A 22,956-nucleotide genomic window follows, 5' to 3' on the forward strand; every position below is an offset into this window, starting at 1 on the left:
TTCTAAAAAGTCTGTATTCTAGTGGGAAGGAGAACTGAATGATAGAACAACAGAGTTTGCATTGGGTAGAGTTTTGATCTGTTGTCCCTCGGTGTTCTAACGAGGTTTCAGAAAAAGTGGTGGCCATTTGCCATCTACTCAATGGATCCTTGCTGCTTGCTGCAGCAGAAAGTAGGCAATGGGGTATCATGCTGAAATCCCTTCTGCCTGCTGTGTTAAAGTAGAAAGACAAAAGAAAGGCACAAGAAACACTCCTAATTATCACGCTTAACAGCACCTGTAGAATAGCACATGAACTGGAGATATTTCTCAGACAGGGTTAACCATCTGTATGATTCCCACATTGGTACATATCTTCAAACTTAATGCAATTAAAAAAAAAATCTACTTCTTTAGGTCCTATTTGTTTCAAAAGCTTTGTGAAAACGTCAATTTTTTTTATTAATTTATCCTATTCCACCTTGTTAAATTATCTTTTATTTCCTCAATGACATGCAGAGCTGTAATTAAAGCCGAGAGCTGTGGGTAACAGCTCCTCACTGTGCGATTCTCAAAGTAAAGCAATTAGCACATCCTAACAAGATATCTTGTCGAATATTGAGAGAGTGTGTCTACATCGCTTTCATTTATCTTTCAATAATTAAGCAATTAGTATATGGCTGGGTTTTGTAAAAATATATTAAAAAACATAATCCCCACTGATGGATGTAGTTTAATCCAGTGTTTGCAGAGGACAATAGAATGACAGAAACTGTTAGCAGTAAAAAGCTAACTGGTCCTTTATTATACAGTTCTTTTCTCGAGAAATCTACAGCAATGTTCCGTTTATATGTAAATACGAGTGAAAGGCAAATGAATGAAAAGTATCCTTCTAAATTGTAAGGAAGTCGTAAATGGAATTACACCACGTTTTAATAAGGCATCCAGGTGTCAACAAAACAATTTGCTTCCTCAACATTTCTCTATGTCAGAAAATCTTTGTCCACTACTTGGTTTTACACAGCTACAAAATGGCGGTGACACTGTTTTTATTAATTGTGACTTGCAGTGTGTATAATAAAATAATATTCATATTATAATATGTCTGGCAAAATCTATGGAATCAATCGGAATCTGATTTTCTACTTCAATTTCCATACCTCCAAACACCATAAACACTACAGTGCTCTGTAATGGTGCCCCACCTCCTCACCCATTGTAAGCAGCCTATCCCTCCTAAGCAAAGTGCTGTAGTGCAGGGCAAGCTACAAAGTCAGCTGATCACTCTCAGCCAGTCAGCTAAGTCCTGCAGAGCTTAGATCTGATCTGTGAGCTTCCAGTTAAAGTAGGAGGCAATTACAGGCAAATACACAGCCATCTCCAGTGCATACAGGGTACCAATACATTTCTAAAAGCTTTAGATATCTCCAGAAGCCCAGGCAGCTTTGTTTTCTCTTAACTTATATCTTTCATGTGATGATATTTCTTGGCCATGGTCATGGCTGAAGTTATGGTTAGTTTTAGCGTTAGGGTTAGTGTTACGTAGGGATTAAGGGTAATATAAGTGTTAGGATGGTGTAGGGGTTAAGAGCTAATGTTAGACTATGTGTGAAGGTAGTATTACGGTTAATGATTAGTGTAAGTGTAATGTAGAGGTTAAGCGGAGGTATTGACTGTGAGACAGCGATGGGATATAGGTGTCTCAGTGGTGCCCAAGATTAATAAGAGTTACAGCCCCAGGTAGCAGCTAATTCAGCTGCCGCCATGAAATTAGTGGCAATTGTAACTCGAAACTGTAACTCCCACTAATCGTGGGCAGACTGGACTACATCTAGGTGATCCATGCAATGTTTCAAACAAGAGAACCATTGATTGTACTTACTAACTACGTTTGCTTGTCCTGTAAAGATTGTATACTGCAGTTCATACGAAACGACACTGAATTCATCATCAGAAGTCCAATGAACGGTAATAGTGTCATATGATGCCGTGCAGAGCTCCTCCCTGATAACCGGAGGATTGGGCGCTGTGGAAAATAAGAGATAAATGTTAAAATCCACGTTTTCCAAGTGTTCTAAAACATCCTAGGCTTTTAACTGGCACTCAGTTAAACATAACACATATTGATTCTGATCAACATTTATCAAACAGTTTCTATTGTAGTCCGGTTTATATTTGTATTTCTTTTTCTTTTTTTTTTTTTTGAATTTTTTATTTTTGCAGTGCATATTATGGACACAAACTGGCTTGAGGTACCCCAAAGGCAATCCTTGAGCTGCTTAGCATAAGTAACAAGTAGGGTAATCGCTAGGCAACGCACAATTTTATATTATATAGTAGCAGTAACGTTGGTGAAACATGAGAGTAGTAAAAGTAGATTAATTAACAAGCATGACATGACATAACATATCCCCTTACTGATAAGAGAGAGGTACTGTGTGTAGATAGACATGGTAAGGTAAGGGATACAGTAGAGTTTACCACCCCAGACAGCCCCAACCCCCCATCAGAATAGGTTGTAGGAATGGCAGCAGAATAGATTGCATTACCCTCTGGACCTGGTAAAGCAAAGAAAGTGTGAGGCACAACTCTAGTAGATTATACAAGTATGGCAAGTATGAAGTCCAGTACTGCCCAGGTACCCCAGACTGGGTAGGCGCTGGGGTCAGAGGCCCATCTTGGTGATCATCCTATCCCTCTTATAGGGAATTTAGTGTCCCAGGGTGCTTGGCTCCTTAGATTGTAAGCCAGGGGAGACTCCTGCATAACGTAAAGCTGCACTTGAATTCTACTCCTCTCCCTGACCCTGTGCTTTTCCTGCTGCATGTTGCTGGGGTTAGGAAGCTTTGCAGTTTGCCAGCCGGCTGATTTTACTGCCTTACGTCGCTTAGGCCGTCGTCGCTGTCTCCGGTATGTCGGGCTCGTGGTGTGTGCAGTAGGACGCTTCGGGGAGTAGCGGGGTGGTTCAGGAGGTGCCTCGGTGGTCTCCTTGGGTTTCAGCCTGCTTTCCAGCTTTCTCCAGAAGGCGTCGAAGATTGCCTCTAGGCGCCAGCATGGATCAGGTATCTCCCCTCCAGGAGTGTGGGGACACGTGTCGTCCGCCATCTTAGATGGTGCTCCGCCATGTTCGCGGGTGTTTGCGGCTCTGGTGCTGCTCTTAGATAGGGTTTGGGAGCCATCAGGGTAGGGACCGGGATAACCCCCGCCGGTCCAAAGGGGGGGGTAGCAGGGCTCAAGGCGCATATTCCGCACTCCGGTCGCGCCAGTCTGGGAGAGCGGCCGCCTCTCCCCTCCTCAGCGCTCACTAGGCCTCAGTGAAGCTCGGTGTCTGGAGTGCTCGAAGTGACTGGTGGAAGCATTCGCAAGTCGGGTCTTCTTCACATATAGTTAGGGGTAAGTCGCTTGATGCCCGTTTTTGGCTATTTCAGTCAAAATAGGAGATTTCCTTAGTGTGTTCCTGGGAGCTCCCAAGAAACACAACCAGTCGCCATGATTGTCAGGCCCCCTATATTTGTATTTCTAATTACATGGCATGCAGTTTTGCATTTATCATACTAGTGGGAAATGTCTCTTCATTTTCATCTATCTATATTTGGTTTGGTAATGCCTGTTCTTGTTAATAATTGGAAATTAGTTATATTCAGATACATGGATTCAAATGTTACAAATGACATGTAAAGGTTATGGTGGTGGTATCATCTTCTAGGATATGAAGCTGATCTAGAACTTTAGGAAGGGCCATTTAAGGCCCGTTGTGAGTTAGACCAGTGCTCAGAGCCAAGTACTGCCATGCAAGTTTGGAGGCTTTCAACATTTACAGGGTTATTTACTAAGTTAGAATTAGAAGTGAATTTTAAATTGAAGGCTGTACTGAAAGTTAAGTTGACTTAATTTCCAGTTTAGCTAATTTCACTTTAAATTTGAAATTCTTTGAATTCACCTTAAATTCTTACTTTAGTGAATAACCCTGTTAATGCATAAATTAATCTTCCATATAATCTGTGTGGCTGCTGATGGACTTGGCATCAAATATCAGAAAGAGCCCTGTTTTGTTTAACCATTCAAAAACTGTTTTACAAATGGGGAAATGGCTCCAAAGGATTCCAGAAGTATGTTACAGAAGGAATATGGCAGGAGGTCAGAGATGGATGTCACAGTGTATTTTATTTATAATACACTTATTGTGCCATGGGGTTTATACTGACACATTATAAGTATGTATATTATGCAAAGAATCTCATGGTGGTGCAATTGCCATTTTGCTCCTCCAGAGATCCACCACTTGAAAGGGTATAGTGTCTCATTACTTTTAAATGGCCTCTAGGCCATCATCACAAAAATATGTACACAGCACAACAATAAGTGTTCTCTCAAAAATTGCCAAATGAATAATTCAAGCTTGATGTGTTTTACACGTTCAGAGCCTTACCTGTGAGATAATCAAGACATTCTAACATTTTCTTCTCTCTGGAGAAATCTAATGCAAATGTGTCAAATGTATCATTTAGGTTGATTTCTGGAATAAGCACTTGAGAGGATGCTGTTGCCATCGAGACCCTGAAATCAAGCAAACAAAAGAAAAACTAAGATTCACATCTTTGTCTTTAACCACATAGTATTCCCAGCACATGTGGAACTACAACAAAATGAAAAGGTAAAGACGTTAATGCACTGTTACAGGAGAAAAAACACATAACTTGCTGACATGCAGAAGGTCACATGAGAATTCGTTTTTGAAAAAAAAAAAGGAATGAAAAATATTGTTTGTCATAAAAAAGGAAAATTCGACTTTTTAACAATCCAAAACCTGAACCACTGTCTCAGACATTATTTTGTGATTTATTTGATAAGGAGAACCAGACATAACCTTCAAGAATCATTAAAGAGACGTTTATGGGAGATGTTGCAACTAATTTTAATATACACAAATCATTAAGAAAACTGAATTAATTTTATTTTATTTTATTACCCCTAACGTGCCTATCCTGAAATAACCTTTTCGGCTATTTAGTGTTTGTGATATTTCCATCTCCCGCTAAAACTAATATAAGCAAATACCATGTAAGAGATGTCACAGTTGGCGAGCTTATTGCAAAATGTATGAGACATTCATGCCTATGCAATTCTCTTGAAAGGATGTTCATTGCAGCCTTGGGGATAGATGTTGAATGACAAACATCTGCTGTGTTCCCCGTATGCAGTTAAACTACAAACTGGATCTGGTAATTACTGATCTAAACAAACTCAGCACACCACAGAGAGTTTGAACACTCTACCACTGCTCTATCAGTATCTGCAGAAAGACATCCTACCACAGAGAGCTGTCGGGCACTCAAAGTGAATTTCAAATTTAAGGTCCAAGTAGATGAATTGGAAAAATTCTCCAAATCAGCTACGCTTTCAGTTCAGCCATTCACTTTGCAGTCCCGATAATTCTCACTTTAGTCAATAATCATGATTGTCTTTTAAAGTATATTTTGTTATTTAATATATTAATAAGTGCAGGTCTAACTATGGACTGATCCCTTGGGGCCAAAATTACTAACTGATTGTGTTTCCTAAAAGCTTACCATTAGTATAACTATTTCAGAAAAGTATCTACTTATTAAAATAGAACAAGGAGTGGGGGGCGGGGCCTGACTGTCATGGAGGGAAGACGTGCCTAGATGGAGCTCCACACTAATCTTGGAAATATGGCTAAAAAGGCACTTCAAGACCACTACAAAACACAACACAGGACCCCAAGCGACTTACTAGCCTCTCCCCTCACGGTGAACTGGTGATGCGGCCCATGAGTGGACGACAGACGGCAGAATGCACCCGCGAGGGCATGCGGCCTGGCGAGCGCCGGGCGGGAGAGGAGGCCGATCTCCCAGCCTGGAACCACTTGGAGACCAAATGCCACAAGCGGACACCCCACAACCTCCCCCCCCCCCTTTGGACCGGTGGTGGTGATCCCGGTCCACCCATGGTGGTCCCTTCCAACATGAAGGAAAAAACCGTGAAGATGGAACTGAGAGAAACTGAGAGAACTGAGAGGCCTACCTAAAATGGCGGAGACCACGCAGCCAGCAGACAGCCAAGAGGTACCACTAAACCCCTTGTCTGGCATAGACAGGATTTTCCAAAACTTCTGGCTCAAGCTCGAGCTCAGGCTGCAACAAGGTGCTCCACGACTACTCACCGTATGCCGCCCACCTCGACAGTCACCACCCGACCCTCAGCATCAGCCTGCAACCCTAACGGGGCCTAAAACCACACAACGGCGAAGTAAGCATGCACCTCTCTCGCGCCGGGCGGCGAGAAGGAGGACACCGCGGAATACAAGCCTCGGCCTCATGGGCGACCCTACCCAGGCCAAGTGGCACAACCATCCGACCCCAATCACACCCGCTCACTCACCACACCACAACGAAGCTCCACGGGCGCCCACAGCAGGGCTCTGCTCAGCCCTAACGCGGCATCGGGTGAACCACCAGAGATGCTTTGGCAAGCTGGTCCCAAGATGGGGAGACCGGAGACAGCAAGCACGAAAAGGGACTTACACCTGGGGGATCCCAGGGGACTTTATTAGGCTATTAGCTCACTTGAATATAATGTCACGTTATAGATTTTGCCACTTCAAAGCAAAAGGGTACAAGCAACTTGCGTATTTAGGACAACACAGCTACAACACACATAACCTACTAATGTAAGTCTTAACTTACTAAATAAAACATAAATGTTTATACTTCTGACGAATGCATTGTCATATACCTCTAACCCTTAGCATAACCACATTTTGTCATATACGTGAATAGTTTAGCCTCTTCATTATAAACGACGGATGAATCATAAACTTGTTATTCTCATGATATTATAAAAATGTGCTGTTTTAACTGCCACACTTCGGAATGCTACGATTGGCTTGCAGTTGCTGTCGGGGCTCTGCACGCTTGTTTGTTACTATGTGCACAAGTAAAATAAAGAATTACAAAAATAAATAGAACAAGGAGTTTCGGCATATACAGCAGATAGCCTGGAGTAATGCGGTAACATGCAGTGTTTGTCTGGGCACCATGGTTAATTATATGGAAGTCAAGTATGGACATCTGCTCCCACACCTCATTCCAAGATCGCAGACAGTATTGTGTACATGGTTCCATGGTGGCTGCTGTAACAGTCTCCATTGTCATAGGAAGACAGTATACATTTAGGCAGAAATGCCATTTGGAATGCCAAGTTGTAAAACATGAATTATCACTCCGAAACATGTTTCCACTGTTGTAGAGTCCAATGATGATGGCTTCAAAGCTCTCCAGCTAGTGCTTACTGTTGCAAAGTGTGATCATATACATTTGAACTCTATACTATGGAAAATACAATTTCATGAAGCTCTCAACAAGCAGTTCACATATGGATATTCTGAGGCAGTTTTCACTGGCAGTGATAGTTACAACTGAGGGTAGCTGACTTTTTTCTTTCCAACTTTTTATTTATTTATTTATTTATTTATTTTTAGTTAAAAGCTTCAATACTTGGTCCTGATCTTTTTCTTTTCTTCCATAACCTACCGCACTTATATGAACTGTAAAGGTATTATAGACTTTTCCACTGTACAATAACAGCTTATACAGATGCTTAGGGCATATTTTTATAAGAATTGACTCGCAATAATAGTATCGTACGACCTGGGCTCTGCACTATGGACCATTATATTGCCACAACTGTCAACAATCGGTGGGGCTTTAAAGAGCCAAATCTACCAAACAGACGCTGTAAATCAAATTTTGGGATTTTCGATGTAAGCGTGTTAATGTATGCTTTGCGTTGGTTTTATAGAAGAAGAGTATATAAAATTGATTAGCTTCTGTTACATAAGTATCATGTATTCCATATTTAAAATCATTCTATTCCTCCCCTGATGATATCACATGTTAAATAAAAAATACAAAAAAAGTCTACATGCCAAGTCTGTTAACTTTATGGCCAAGATTATGGTTTCTGGGAAAGTTGCTGTATAAATCATACACATATGCAGTGGTTCTATCCAAGATAACTTGGCCACGTAAGTACCTAAAACAAATCAGATTATTTTTCCGTGAATATGGACATATAATGGGTGTGAAATTGAAAATGTTAATGTATTTATATCTTTGCATTAAAGGAGACACATAAAAAAGCATAATTATTTTTTATTTATGTTTAAACACTGTCAGGATGTGTAAAAAAAAACTGTAAATAGTAGGGAAAATTTCAAAATGTAGGCTAAGCAACTTGGATTTGTAGGAATTCTCTGAGAAGTCGGAATGTCAATTCATTACATTTAGATGTTTAGTAAATAAATCCATTTGCTAACAGGCAATGAAGGCTTTCCACAATATTTAAGGATTTTATTAAAAGATATGTTTCCAAACAAGTTTTGGTGAGTTATTTTGACTTAATGCCAAAATAAAACAAAAAAAACAACAGTAAGCCCCTATCTCAAACTCCCACTACTTTTGAGCAGCAGTATTGGCTATGATAATTATCCGCCCAGAAACATAGGAGCAAATATTTTTCCGTTTAATTTTCTTTGTGTTTAATGCAAAAATAGTCCATTAACCCCATAAGGACACAACATGTGTGACGTCATGATTCCCTTTTATTCCAGAAGTTTGGTCCTTAAGGGGTTAAAAAATAAACACCAGATATTTATATATAACTAAACTTATAATAAATATGTATAGTTTTTACAAGGGTAGTTCATTATGCATCATGGTTTTCTGCTCAGGTTGCAAGGAGAACAAGGAGAGTATTTTCCTTGAAATAAAATAGCAGATATTTTTGGCATTTTTCGATATAATTTCAATTAAATAAGTTTCAAAGGATACAATCTTGTTATCTACTGTTTGAACCGGAATCTAAATTTAACAACACACATAGTCCAATTTGTAAAAAAACACATTTTGTGTATTTTTTTTTTCCAGATTACTGTCAGCCAATTGCATTGTCTTTATGACCTGTCTCATATCCAGTTATTTATTTGGTAGTTCACACACAGATACAATTTAATAAAAGCAATTCTGGTAGTGTTAAGCATCGCTTAAAGAACAGCTGTCACCTCAAAACTATTTTTAATATAATAATAATAATAACAACATAATATAATTAATATAATAATCCTTTCTCCAAGCAAAATAAATAGATTTTTTTCCAAAGGAAGAATATGTAAAATATTAAGAAAAGGTCACCCCTACCTTTAGCATCTGATCCTTCAGCCATATACATACACCTTGGGTCAGACAGTGTTTGAGACCCATCAGTTAGTCAGTCTCTATGATCTTCCTTTCTGTACAGGGATGTCAAACAGGGAAGACCACAGAGACTAAATCTAGATTATAAAATATACATAGTAGGTCTTACTCTGCTGCCTGGAATGTTTCTTTAAGGGATAACTCACACTAAGGAAGGTTTTTTTGAAGGCATCAGTTTTCCAACCACCGTTAACCAAAAAATAAACATATTTTGACATTTAAATGTAGACAAAACTACAAAAGAGTATATTAAAAGACTGGAAGAGTTCCATTGTAGGAATAAATCAGAACATCACAGTACCACAACGATGATCTAATAGTCCTAAAATGACTAAATACATTACTCAAGACCAAAAGTTTACAAAACAGTCTTCAAAGGCCACCCTAGCTTCATGTCATACTGGAACTCAATTGGATAATCGATTACTCATGGACCAGCTTGAGTACTGCAATTGTAGCTCAGGTCTTAGTGTTTTTTGCCTACACGTCAGAACATATTTAGTTAGACAGATAAAAATGTTATATATCAATATACTCATTATGTATTTTGTATTACAAGTCACTGTAATTTAGTAATGACTGTAGGTAAGGATATAAAAAAAGACAATGCAAATTATCCTGATTTCTAGGTAACGCACATGTCACTGTTTGTGTTAGTGTCCTGATTTACAAGGAAAATAGCAGTTTTTAAAGTCCTCTCAGACCAAGGAGAAAATGACAAACTACAGAGAAATATAATTTTACCTTTCTGTGATGCTCTTGGCCGACTGTAGAAAGCGAGCATGATCATTCTCCTTTAAAGATTGCTCTGCCTGCGAAATGAGTGAGGTAGAGCGTTCTATGCATTGCTTGCAGTTTCCTATCTGTTGCGCCAATTTTCTCAACCTCACCACCTTAAAAAGAGATCAGAAACAAAAATACTTCTATTAATTGTTACCGTATGTGGTTATTTTAAGCAGGAATGGTCGAAGGTGACACAACGCTATACCCTTCAAATTGCTGTAATACAGGCAAACCTGTTAACTACATTAAGGTGGGGCCCAGTGAAAGTCAGTGTACATTTAGACTAACTATATATATATATTCATTTAATTAAAGATATATACATTTAATGATACACTTTAAAGGTTACACTTTAGAACTGTGTAATAAAAATTTGATCACAAACATATTATTAAAACAACAATATTACCAGTATAGATTAGAAATAGCACACTCAATGGTGCACATGTGATTTTCTAAAGCCTAATTCTATTAATAAAAGAGATAGGAATAGTGAAAGTATATACTATTGCTATTCCTTACTATTTTATTAATAGAATTAGGTTTTCGTAATGCAAAGCAAATACCTTGCTTAAAACAAATGTCCCTTACTAATCAAGCCTAAATTTTTATTAAAACTGCAACCAAATTATCTTCATTTATTTCATATGATACAGAACTTGAGATAGTCCTCATATAAGGCATCCTACCTTTAAAAAAACCCTAATGGTACCCTTCTTCTTCACAACTCAACACCCCAACTCTAAATCCTCTCAAATAATACTCTCACCTTAGTTTCATCTTTTTTTGTTCCTTTATATTATTCATATAGCAGAGAAATTCTGTTATTTTCGCCTGCAATTTCATGGAGATACTTTTAATCCAATGCCCCTAGAACAATTCGATTTTTTAGAAAGTCGACGCCCAATAATCAATGAAATGTTCTGGTAACTGTAGACTTAACAATTAGATTCTTTAGAACTTAACAGGAACCCATCCAGTCTCAAAGTGGTTCCAATTCAATTGATATTCAGCAAAGTGAACCCCAGAAGAATTTCAACAGCTGAATTGAGGACAATTGAACCAAATTAAAATTGTATTTACAGTTTTAGTCAGTAATGTCTAAATTATTTTCTATATCAGTTATGCTTGCCCATATTTTGCCAGATTTTAATTTGCTACTGTTTGGCGTTTAGTGTATAAACCTTTAGTCTACAGACCGCTTTATCTAGGCTGGTATCTTAGTATGATAGAAATATATGTAGCTTCATGCCAGACTATTTTATGATTGATGTCTCAAGCAATGTATCGAGAGCATCATAGTCGTCAGTGTGATTATCAAGATATGTCAAGAAAGCCAGAAATATTGATTTGAAATACAATTAGCCTGTGAAATCTCAGGAGACATATAGTCATAGAAACAAAAACGTAAATTCTGGAATTTAAAAACAAAATTGGGAGTTTGTAGATATAACATAGGATATGCATATATTACACAACAGTTGCAAAACAAAGACAATAATACAAAGTACTGATAATAATTAGAAGAAGAAGAAAAAAAAGACATTTCCAAACATTACTACCTAATATATTAAATATGTGGTTAATATCTACTCTGGAGCAAAGAAGAAGTCATCATTTTGATTGGAGAAAGAGCAGTTCCATTATCAGCAGAACATTGAGAGTAATACATGTTTACTGTTAAAATTGTCAAAACCTCCGAACTGGGATGATGGTCTTAATCTGTATTAAAGGATCACTATAGTGTCAGGAAAACTAAGCGGTTTTCCTGACACTATAGTGCCCTGAGGGTGCCCCCACCCTCAGGGTCCCCCTCCCGTGGAGATGAAGGGGTTAAAGCCCCTTCAGCAGCTTCCCTTTTTCCAGTGCCGGGCTCCCTCGGCGCTGGTGACCTCTCCTCGCCCGCCAACGCCAGCTCCCTCTGCCGAAGTCAGCGGAGCATTTTTTTGAAACTGCTATGTTTGCATCTGCAGGCTTAAAACCCGAGGGACCTGGCACCCAGACCACTTCATTGAGCTGAAGTGGTCTGGTGACTATAGTGTCCCTTTAATAAAGAGAAATGAACACCTAGTGGACTTAATTGTTCCTTTAGCTTCACTAATATTGTTAATATCAGGTCATTCACTAAAGTGTGAACTGCCAGGAATTCAGTTCCTAAATTGGAAAGATTTTCCAAGTCAACCAGTTTTCAGTTTTTCTATATTGGTCTAATGTTTGAAATTTACATTGAATTTATTTTGAATTCTGGACAATTCCAATTTTAGTAAATAACTGTGCGAATATTTTAACATGGAATATTATAGACCATCATTGGACAACAAGGTGAAAAACGATATACTAAATGCCATTCTCTCAGTCCCATGAACTTTCCTTACACTATTTCAGGAAGTTCATAAAGCCTTTATTAGACAACATACGCATAGATGCAACCAAGCCCAGCTAAAACTACATTTACGAGCCTATAAACTGCCTTTCTGCTTTACTATTTTTTAGCTTCCTCTCTTTGTTACCGACACACACAAATATATGCATGTAGCCAGGATACATATTTTGATATAGGTCCCATGAGTTGGTATTGGACTCAAAATACTTAAATATTTCAACACATCTGTGTTTGCATACACGTTCAGCAGGGTGTCTGTACTAAATCACTGGCCCATGCAAAGGGCTTGGCTTGAAAAAAAAATCTAAAAAATCTAGCATCTGCGGAGACATGGATTGGGTGACTCGTAGTCTTGAAGCAGTTTCTCCTTTGTAGCTGTCAGCATTTGTTTTTATGAATATTAAGAGAGTTCTACCATGACAGCTGTGGGTCAGAGCAGGCATAGTATCCACTGCTTTTACCATAGAGATTGTCTGTCTTACCAGAGAGGTGCTCTGTTGAGGATACGATCTATGAAGACCACTCTATAAAAGGGATCTCTCCAGGACTTTTCTTAGACTTTAATGGAGTGAATTGTTCTTTAATTGTGAAGGCACATTTTGTTAAAAAAAAGACTCCCTGCTGTTCTTTTGACAAAAGTAATCAATGCTCTCTTAGGTTCAACCCCTCCAAACATCGAAACATTTATTCCATAAATACATTAAATCGGAGTGATTACGATATTGTAATATAAAAGTATCAGTGATCATTCTGTAGGATTTAGTAGATCTATATAGCAAAAGACACACAAGCAGATCTGACAACTCTATTACGTTTATAAAGTTGAAAAAAAAACTGTATTCCAATAAACATGTTAAAACTGTGCGCAGACTGGCATCTGTGAAACTGAAAATGACACACTTTGTAAGTTTTTTTTTTTTTTTTAATATAAGTGTAATTATGTAAACCTATGATATCTAATTACTTAATGTTTGTCTTAAATTAAAAAAATATGTTAATATCCATAATATAAAATATGGCAGGAAGTCAGTTCCCGATAAACAATGACATGTTCTGGTAAATGTGGACTTCGCAAATTCCACTTAAACTCTGACTAAATTAAGTCATTTGTTTAGCTAATTCCTGGTTGAATATACACTGGGGAGTTAAGCACTAGAGCGGTCAAAGTTATGGTATCTCACACAAGTTGAGTGGGTGTTTCCAGACAAACTGTGAAAGTCTGTGAATATATCTCAGCAACTGTGTTTATAATGCTTTGTACATGAAGCCAGAACAATCTCTTGCAGTCCACAATCTCCCTACGGAATGTTTCCTACTTGTACAATTAAATGGCTATTCATTTGCTTTACTGAAATAGTGTGTTCTCCTTTCTATTCACGAAACAAAACAAAGCACAACAAAAACAATGAGAGCCAAAATAAGCACAGCTGGTCTGTTTCCGTGTGTGCTCCCCATCAGTTCCTAGTATGTTGCATTTTACATCACGAAAATCATACAAAAATAGACTTAGACCAACTTGATGGTATTTCCTTCGTCTACTTATTGTTTTGGCTACCAGAATGACAGCAAGGGTAGGCCTGGTTCCCAGCTATTGTTCTGGATTGGACTGTTGCAGTTCAAGCTGTAAAGGACGCAAATATCACTTGATATTCGTAAGGAAATGATAAAGGAAATTAAATAAGGTCAAGTAGGGTAGAATAACGACAACTTCTGGAAGTGATATAATCAGATGGATGTGTCACTCACGATATGCGGTTTCCAATTTTCCATAATTTCAGAAAAAGAATGTTCACCTCCAATGAACAAATATACAAACATTCTAGTTTAGAAATAATTCTACGTATAAATAGGAATTTAACATAAGAATATGCTAGAGGCGATACTCTTAAATTTATTATACACTACAAGAGCTTTCCTTGTTTTATTATAAAACGTTTCTGGAAACCTTAATATCTTCCTCCTGTTTTTTATTTTCTATTTAGTTTATGAGAGCAAGGCATTGAATGTTGCGCAGATAATATTCTTAATCTGGGTTCCAAGTAATTTAAATAAAGGGAAACTCCAGCCTAGATGAAATTCCGACTTTGATGTATTGTAAAGAAAGTATGCAAAACTGTTTTAAAAATAAAATAGAAAAAATAATATTACAAACATTAGATCTGATTCAGTTATACATGCAAACTGCAGCAGAGTTCTACCCAGATCAGGAACGGGAGCTACACAATGTGCTCAGGTGGGTTTGCTATTATCCTATTAACCTCTGTGCATATAGAATTATGGGGTATATATTTCAGCCCTAGAAGTAATTATATTCATCATTCAGGATGAGTGAAAATGCCAAATAAACCAGGGCTTGACAAATTTGCTTTGAATCTAGAAGCCAGTTAAAAAAGTTAGGAGTCATTTTTTTGTTTTTTTTAAACTAACAAAACTTTATTTTCAACAACAAAAACACAATTATTAAAGTCACACTGTAGTCACCAGAACCACTACTGCTTAATGTAATTGTTCCGGTGTCTATAGTCTGTCCCTGCAGGCTTTTCAATGTAAACACTGCCTTTTCAGAGAAAAGGCAGTGTTTTCATTGCTACCTAGTAACACTTCTAGTGACAGGCACTCAAACAGCCACTAGAGGTGCCTCTTAGTCCAGTGCAGCACAATGTGCAGCACCTATGTTCAGCATCTCCACACTTTGCATGGAGGCGCTGAATGTTTTCCATAGACATGCATTGATTCCAATCCATGCATACATTAGTGGTTTAGGTGGTATCCAAAAGTATTCAGGGACAGGAGTAACATTTGCACCGTAATCTACACAATGAGAATGGTGTTAGGAGTGTCCTTTTAAAGGGACGCTCCCAAACCCTTAGAGCACTTCAGTCTGCTGAAATTCTTTTTGTGTGTCCTTTTTTTTTTTCCTTTTACAAAAGGTGCAGATTTCAATAGAAATTGACACTTTTAATGAATTCAGCCACAGAAAGTCTGGGCTGGGTTAGAAGGGGAGGATTTTGCAAAGGCTTCAGGCAAGAAAACCGCAGCTTTTACCCCCAGATGAAAAAAAATGTCTAAATAAATACATGCATTTTGATTGGGGTATATCTACTAAACAGAGATTTTGTTATTTTTCATTTGTTTTTTTCTGTTTGCACAAATAAGTGTCACTTTAAGTATATTTTTACTTCAGTGAATGGGATTTACGGTTATTAATTAAATTAAGTGATGTAATTACCTGATATACTGCCCAATGAGAGATTTTCTTTCTATGTTATGTTTCATTGTCTGGGAGGCAAATTATTGAGGATAGAATGCTCCATCTTATATTAAGCTTCAGTGAACTTAACTATCGATTTAAATTTGTGTTCCATTTCAGGGTCTGTAGAATCCTGTTAGTATTGATGCTTCTGCACAAAGAGTTTACACGTTGTAACAATGTATATATATATATATATATATATATATATATATATATGCGAGTGTCATTTGCAAAACTGATCATGACCCCAAGCTCACTTTCCCCTATTGCTCTGACCCAGAGGGAAAATAAATATCACAAAATTACAGTGTGGAGAATCGTAAAAAAACTAAAACATCTCTCAATGTTAACTAAACTCATAACATTTGAACATTGCTTACTTTAAAGAAGAACAAAGGACATCAATCACTAGGATTTAACCGATTGTGCCTGTCACTCTATGAATTTTCTGCATTTGTAAGCACAGAGGTTGATGAAACACTCTTTTGCTTGGACTTGCAAACCTAGACACTGCCAAGACTGACATTGCTGTACAAGCTGATCCCTTTAACATGAAATGCCAACCGCTTTCTTTCTCATCATCCAACTATTTAATAGACTTGCAAATTTAAACTAAAACATCTTACTATGCAAACCGCAAAAGAAACAAATATTCCGGGTCAGCAAATGATGAATTTGAGGAAACTTCATTTCCCACTTTAACAAAAAGCACACAAAGTGGGGGGAAATAGTGTAATAATGGTCAATGGTCAAAAAATACTGAGCCATCAGGGGGTTATTAAACATAGCTTCTGAGGTCTACTAGCTGAACCCCAAGTCTTAGATGTTAATCTGAGTAGCTATATTTTCCGTTATCATAGAATAGCCACGGAGTGTATAAATAAATAAAACAATCTAGGCATTTTGGAGCCACCATCAACATATCACAAGGATTAAGGTCAACTAATATGCATATGCAAGAAAAAAAAAATTTGAACTCTTTGATTTAATTTGGTTACTCAGAAAATGTATTGAATTTAAATTTATTTTCAAATATTTATTTTATTAATTTTCATAAGATACAAACACTGATTAATAAACAAATACAAACATACATAGAAATTGTAGGATTGAATAAAATGTTACTCGGAAAATGTATACTGGTCTTCACCTAAGTCACAATTACATGTAAACACGATCTGACTAAACTAATAACACACAATCTGATGTACTTTTTAAAATTTTATTAAAGAGATTAAATGGATACTATAGGCATTAAAACAACTTTAGGTTAATGAAGTAGTGTTGGTGTATAGATTATGCCCATGCAGTCTCACTGCTCAATTTTCTGCCATTTAGGAGTTAAATCACTTTTGTTTCTGTTTATACCTCCCCTGACTGTGACTTACCCAGTCTGCAAGCTTAATTTTTCATCAGATGTTAACTTGCTTTTGAAGTTTTTATCTCCTGCTCTATAAATTAAACTTTAAACACACACACAGGTGCTCCACAGGGACTAGGACAGGGGAAGGCAACCTTTTAGTTGTACTGTGTTAAAAAGATCTTGAAGTCCTTTGGCATGCCGGTCCTATTTGTTTAAATTGAGGTGTGTTTGTTGCCATATTCTGTATGTGTTATGTATGGGTGCTGTAGTTGCTTTGTAGCATTGCATCTGTGCGTATGTGGGCTGTCATATTGTATATGTTCATAAGTAGTTTGTGGTATTGTGTATGATATCTATGAGGGATGTGCATGGAAGCTGCTTAAAGGACCACTATAGTGCCAGGAAAACATACTCGTTTTCCTGGCACTATAGTGCCCTGAGGGTGCCCCCACCCTCAGGGACACCCTCCCGCCGGGCTGGATGCAGAGTAAAAGGTTAAAACTTACCTTTATTCCAGCGCCGGGCGGGGAGCTCTCCTCCTCCTCTCCGCCTCCGATCCTCCCTTTCGGCTGAATGCGCACGCGCGGCAAGAGCTTTGCGTGCATTCAGCCGGTCGCATAGGAAAGCATTATCAATGCTTTCCTATGGACGCTTGCGTGCTCTCACTGTGATTGTCAGTGAGACAGCCACTAGAGGATTTGGAGGCTGGATTAACCCTAATAAACATAGCAGTTTCTCTGAAACTGCTATGTTTATAATAAAAAGGGTTAATCCTAGAGGGACCTGGAACCCAAACCACTTCATTAAGCTGAAGTGGTCTGGGTGCCTAGAGTGGTCCTTTAAGGAATTGTGTTTGTGGATGAAGTTGCTTTATGGGTGTGGAGTGGTCCTTTAGGAGAGATTGTGTAATGCAAAAAGGCAATTACCAAAAAAGATCAGAAGTAAATGAACTAAAGAGTGGCTGAAAAAGAAGAAGATTTGAGTTTTGGAAGGAGCTATTCAGAGGCCTGATTTTAATCCAATTGAGATGCTGTGACATGACCAGAAGATTGTGTTTGTCTATAATTGTTACTTAGATGATATATAATCAATTCAATGTTGTTATTTCAAACAGTCCACATACTTTTAGTTGCAACTGTATAAATGCTTCCAGAATCACAATATTATTATTATTATTATTATTATTATTTTATTATTCATATAGCGCCATCAGACTCTGTAGCGCTGTACAATGGGTGGAATATGACATTACTTGCCTTTAATACAGTGCATGATTTTCTAAAATTAAGAATTTAATCTTGGGGAGGTCAGAAAAGTGTCACCATGAAGAACAGGACAGGAAATTGAAAGTGCATGTACACATTACTGTCACATCTTGAAAATGGTATTGACATGTATTGTGTGACTTAGTACATTATTTTATTGGCTGATCTAAAAACAGATGGGGAGTTGTAGGCTGGAAATACTGCAGATTAAGGCTTTCAAAGTTCTAAAATTATAAACTTTCCATATAAAGATACTCAGGATGTTTTGGATAAAACACAGACAAATAAAATCTAAAACTCTTTCTGACATTTCGCCTTTTGGAACACCGGTCTTCAAACATTTTTGCATCAGTTCTTGCCGACAAGGCTTTTTATTTGAAGTTAATTAGAGGAGCATGACAGCTTAGTGAAGCAATAAACACACATTGGACTTTATTCTTATGCTGCAGTTTTTCCCATAAAACGACTACAAGGCTTGACATTTCAATCTGACTTCCGAGGTTATGGAGAAATACCACATACCAGAAAGGCACAGCAAGAATTGGTCAGCAGTGAAACAGAAGAGGTCACTCTCTAATTGAGTAGAAGATAGAATTACAAAGAAGTGGAAGAATTCAAAATCTCTTTGTACTCATTGCTACTGTCATGTGCTAACAATACCAACGATGGCGTAAAACCGTGCAGCTTTCCTTAATCTTCACTAGTTAAGTTTAAAGTGTTTTAGTTCAGAGAGGTATAGCAGTAAAGAAAATCTGTCATCTCTTTAGATTGCAGGTCGATGAACATTAGTAGAAAAACATACCAGCAACAGACAGGAAGTTTTAGGTAAATAGTGGGAAATCGTGGATGATAATTTTATGAAGATGAGTGTAGATGCCTAATAGGAAGACATAATAGTGATTTTTGCAGAGGACGTTAGTAAATAAAGCCTATAAATACTATGTAGTTTTCCCAGAATCGTACAGCATTGTGACATTTTTATACTTCCAACCCAAATTTGTATAATTTCTGTGACCTTACTCTCTTGGCAGTGCATGGGTTAAGTTCAGATGGATCCAATGCCCAACTAAGGATAGTTGTATTGCACTTTTAGGGCTCTTCGTGATGGTGATAGTTTTGTTCAGTGTTGACATTTCTTTCTGTTTTATTATTATTAACAAGGTGATATAAAGAAAGCAACAAAAATCTTGTCACTTCTGATCTGTGTGACAATAGATTTGATCAGAACGGCAAAGTATATCATGTGCTGATCAAATAGATTTTTGTTTCCCTTTAAGTGGACACTCCAAGCGCTAAACCAGTGCATCTTAATGAAGTAGTTTGATGTAAAAGACCTGTCATTGAAGTCTGACATTCACTACAGGGAGTCTTAGAAAGCAGATTCTCATGCAATGTTTGTGAAAATGCTGAACCGGTACATGTGGCATTTCTCCATTAGGTGCCTGAGTGTGCATACAGGTTCCTAGGGTCATTATGGCACAAAGAAGTCACAACAACACATGCTACAGATGCAACACATGCTACAGAGGTAGGTGTGTTTTTTTCTGAATTCAACATACTATTCACACCAGAAAATGCTGGGAAGTGACGGTTCCATTTTATTATAAGTTCACAAAATGTAAAAGGAATGGCACATGTCTGTGGATAATTCAATATGCCTACTGTACACAAACGTTCAATCTTTCAAACACGTTCTGGGATGTCAGCAAGAAATCATGTTCACCTTTTAGACCCAAAATGAGGTCAGTTCAGCACAGTACGTATTCCTAAAACCTCTTAGCTTTGGTGCAGAGGGGCTCATAACTGACTACAAGACCTCTGGGTGCAAGTGGTTTGGAGAAAGTTGTTCCCCCCACTCCCAGCTCTGCCAATGCCACTACCCACTCTAAACAACCTTTTAACATCCACATTCTACATAAATGTGTAGTCACACCATGTCTCTAAAGTAATACAGCCACTTGTAAAATATTTCAGTGCAACAAAAAGAGTTCCAAACTATATATATTTCACCATTTTAAAGGAACACTAAAGCTTTAGGAATACAAGGCTGTATTTCGATCGTTTTAGTGTCACTGTCCTTTATTATCAAAGTCCCACCCCCCCTCCCCTTCGTACCATAAAAATAATAAAATAACTTTTTTTAAACTAACTTTTCCCATCTGTGCTGTTTACCTCTCCGTCTCCTGCGTCATGGAGGAGGCATGGCCACAGCCACAGGAGATGCGTTTAACCCATCCTGCTAAACGACAATGTTTTACCATGAATGGTCAACGTAACAAGACCACGGCACCAATGCCAATTCATTGAGATGAAGTAGCCTGCATGACCTTAGTGGTCTTTTATTACATTTTACTATGTTTAACACTAATAGAAAACATCTACATTTGCAGATTTTCAGGTTAAAATAAATAACAATTTTAGTGAAAGAACAATGCAAATTACATATATAGATATATATATATATATTTTTTTTTTCTTCTTCTTACAAATACTGCCCACAAACGAATACTATACATTAAGGTCACATTTACCTTTCCCTCCTTAATTTTCGTTCCAATAATCTGTCTTCTCTGCTGAATAATTTCAATGAGCTGGTCACTCTCTTCCATTAGTTTGGCTTCTTGCCTGGATGCATTAACCTGGAAATCAAATGAATTCATGTTAGAATCTGGTAAAAAAAAAAGAGGAGGCAGCAATACACAATGGGAAGTCAAAAGTGCAATGGATAATGCTTCCCCTGTGTACCCTGAAAAACAACCCATACAGCTTTAGATAACTTGAAAGCAGAACTGTCATACACCAGATAACATGCCATTAAATCCTGAGTTTTAAAGTAGCTACGTTATTCCAATTTTTATTTCTGGCTCAAAATGTTTGGATTCCTCCAACTGGAACATCCTTCGGAAAAGTCACAGGTGGTACATGTCAACTAAGCACTCTTACTTTTCATATTATACTTTTGGCACACTCAAATTTGCTTACTTTTGTGAGTTTGCCAATATCAAGTTCCCAATTAACTGCAACTGAAATTCGGCAAACACACACAACTAGAACAGACATGTAATTCAATCAGTATCTTGGGTTTGCCAGTATTGAGTCTCCATTGACTTAAGTAAGGCTGAGCTACCGCATTCAACAGACCACGTCAACAAATTACTCATCAAAAGGAACACTTGAATTGCAATTTGACCTTTCAGGACCTCACATGGCAAACAAGCAAAAATACTGATAATGTCATTGTTTCTGATTAATTGTTTTGAAAATACATTGACGGGGTTATTCAAACCTAACGTAAGAAATACAAACATGTTATTTCACAGTGTTATTTGGTCAGTTAGTTTATTACACAACAACAAAAGTAATAGAAAAAAATATTTTAAATGGCCTTCAGTTTACCGGCATGCCAGTCTTGCTGCAGCCACAGTTTCATCTTAGGCTCAGCCAATACAATGCTTAAACAGGGAAGCTCTGGGGGGCTGTTGCGCATGCGTGGCAATTGCCATGCTGAGCCAATCAGCATCTTCCCACAGAGATGTAATAAGTCAAGGCATCTCTATGGGAAGTGTGTGCATGAAGACCACGAATGCCAGTCCTGAATTCAGGAAGCCCATCTTGTGAATTCTAGGAAGCCCATCAGAATGACAGCCACTAGAAATGACGTTGGGCAGCAATGTAAACACTGACGTTTGTCAAAAAAAGCCAGTGTTACACTGCTGAGACTGTCCCTTTAACCCCTTAAGGACACATGACATGTGTGACATGTCATGATTCCCTTTTATTCCAGAAGTTTGGTCCTTAAGGGGTTAAAAAAAAAAAGCATAAATTATCAACAAATCAAAGTGATTTTAAACACACAATAGCCAAATGTCAGCTGTGCATTTTTTTTAATTTGATTTCTTCAGTTTATTTTTTGTGGTCAGTAAAAATGAACAACATAATGTTAGGATAGCTATGAATTAGGTTATTTTCAAAGAGTGCACTTTGAATCTCAGTAGGGATAAACCTACTCTATCAGAGTTATTTACTAATGTGAGAATTCTATGTGAATTCACCTTAAAATTCAAGGTGAATATAGCTGAGCATGGAAACATTCTCTATGTGAGCTGTTCTTTCAGTTCTGCCTTTCTGGTCCTAAATTTGAAACTGAATATGAATTCTCGATATAGCAGATAATCCTTTGTGAATCAGAATTTTGTTCTACTTGAGTAAAGAACATGTTAGAGGTAATTACCTCGTTCAGTCTATTGAGGTATGCTGATTTTATATACTCCTCTGCTTATTACATAAATTGTTATTGTCATTTCTCTGGAAGAGACAGTTCTACATTCTTCACCAAAGTAAAAGCTGTTAAATCCCTTAATGTAAGCAGTGCACTTGCTTCCACAGCACTTCCATTTCCAGGGTGAAAGCATCACATCAGGCTCCATGTGCTCTCATAATACCGCATGTAAACACACTTGCAAACGATTAAGTTACATGGTATGCACTACATGGTAGCCATTCTTACAGCATAAATGTAAAAATAAAATGTTTAGAATTAAAGTGGCTCTGTTGTGTGCCATTGCTATTTTATTTACCGTCTCCCATAACAACAAGATTAGAGTAGAGACATCTTGGGTGGGGGCTCTCTGCTCCCGGGACTTAGACATATATGG

At 37.7% G+C, this 22,956-nt stretch overlaps 1 protein-coding gene across 3 annotated transcripts in view; it reads right to left on the minus strand.

Annotated features, from left to right (window-relative positions):
- Positions 1 to 22,956, minus strand: part of MID1 (midline 1) — a 410,087-nt gene that overhangs the window by 27,429 nt on the left and 359,702 nt on the right. For all 3 annotated transcript variants that reach the window (XM_063450101.1, XM_063450099.1, XM_063450100.1), the window contains exons 4-7: positions 20,833 to 20,940; positions 9,999 to 10,147; positions 4,409 to 4,536; positions 1,862 to 2,005 (exon numbers count right to left, since the gene is read on the minus strand). In XM_063450101.1, coding sequence (XP_063306171.1) covers positions 1,862 to 2,005; positions 4,409 to 4,536; positions 9,999 to 10,147; positions 20,833 to 20,940 — 529 coding nt within the window. The remainder of the gene's footprint in view (positions 1 to 1,861; positions 2,006 to 4,408; positions 4,537 to 9,998; positions 10,148 to 20,832; positions 20,941 to 22,956) is intronic.

The sequence above is a fragment of the Pelobates fuscus genome, chromosome 1 (genome assembly GCF_036172605.1).
Source record: "Pelobates fuscus isolate aPelFus1 chromosome 1, aPelFus1.pri, whole genome shotgun sequence".
In the NCBI taxonomy this organism is placed as follows: domain Eukaryota; kingdom Metazoa; phylum Chordata; class Amphibia; order Anura; family Pelobatidae; genus Pelobates; species Pelobates fuscus.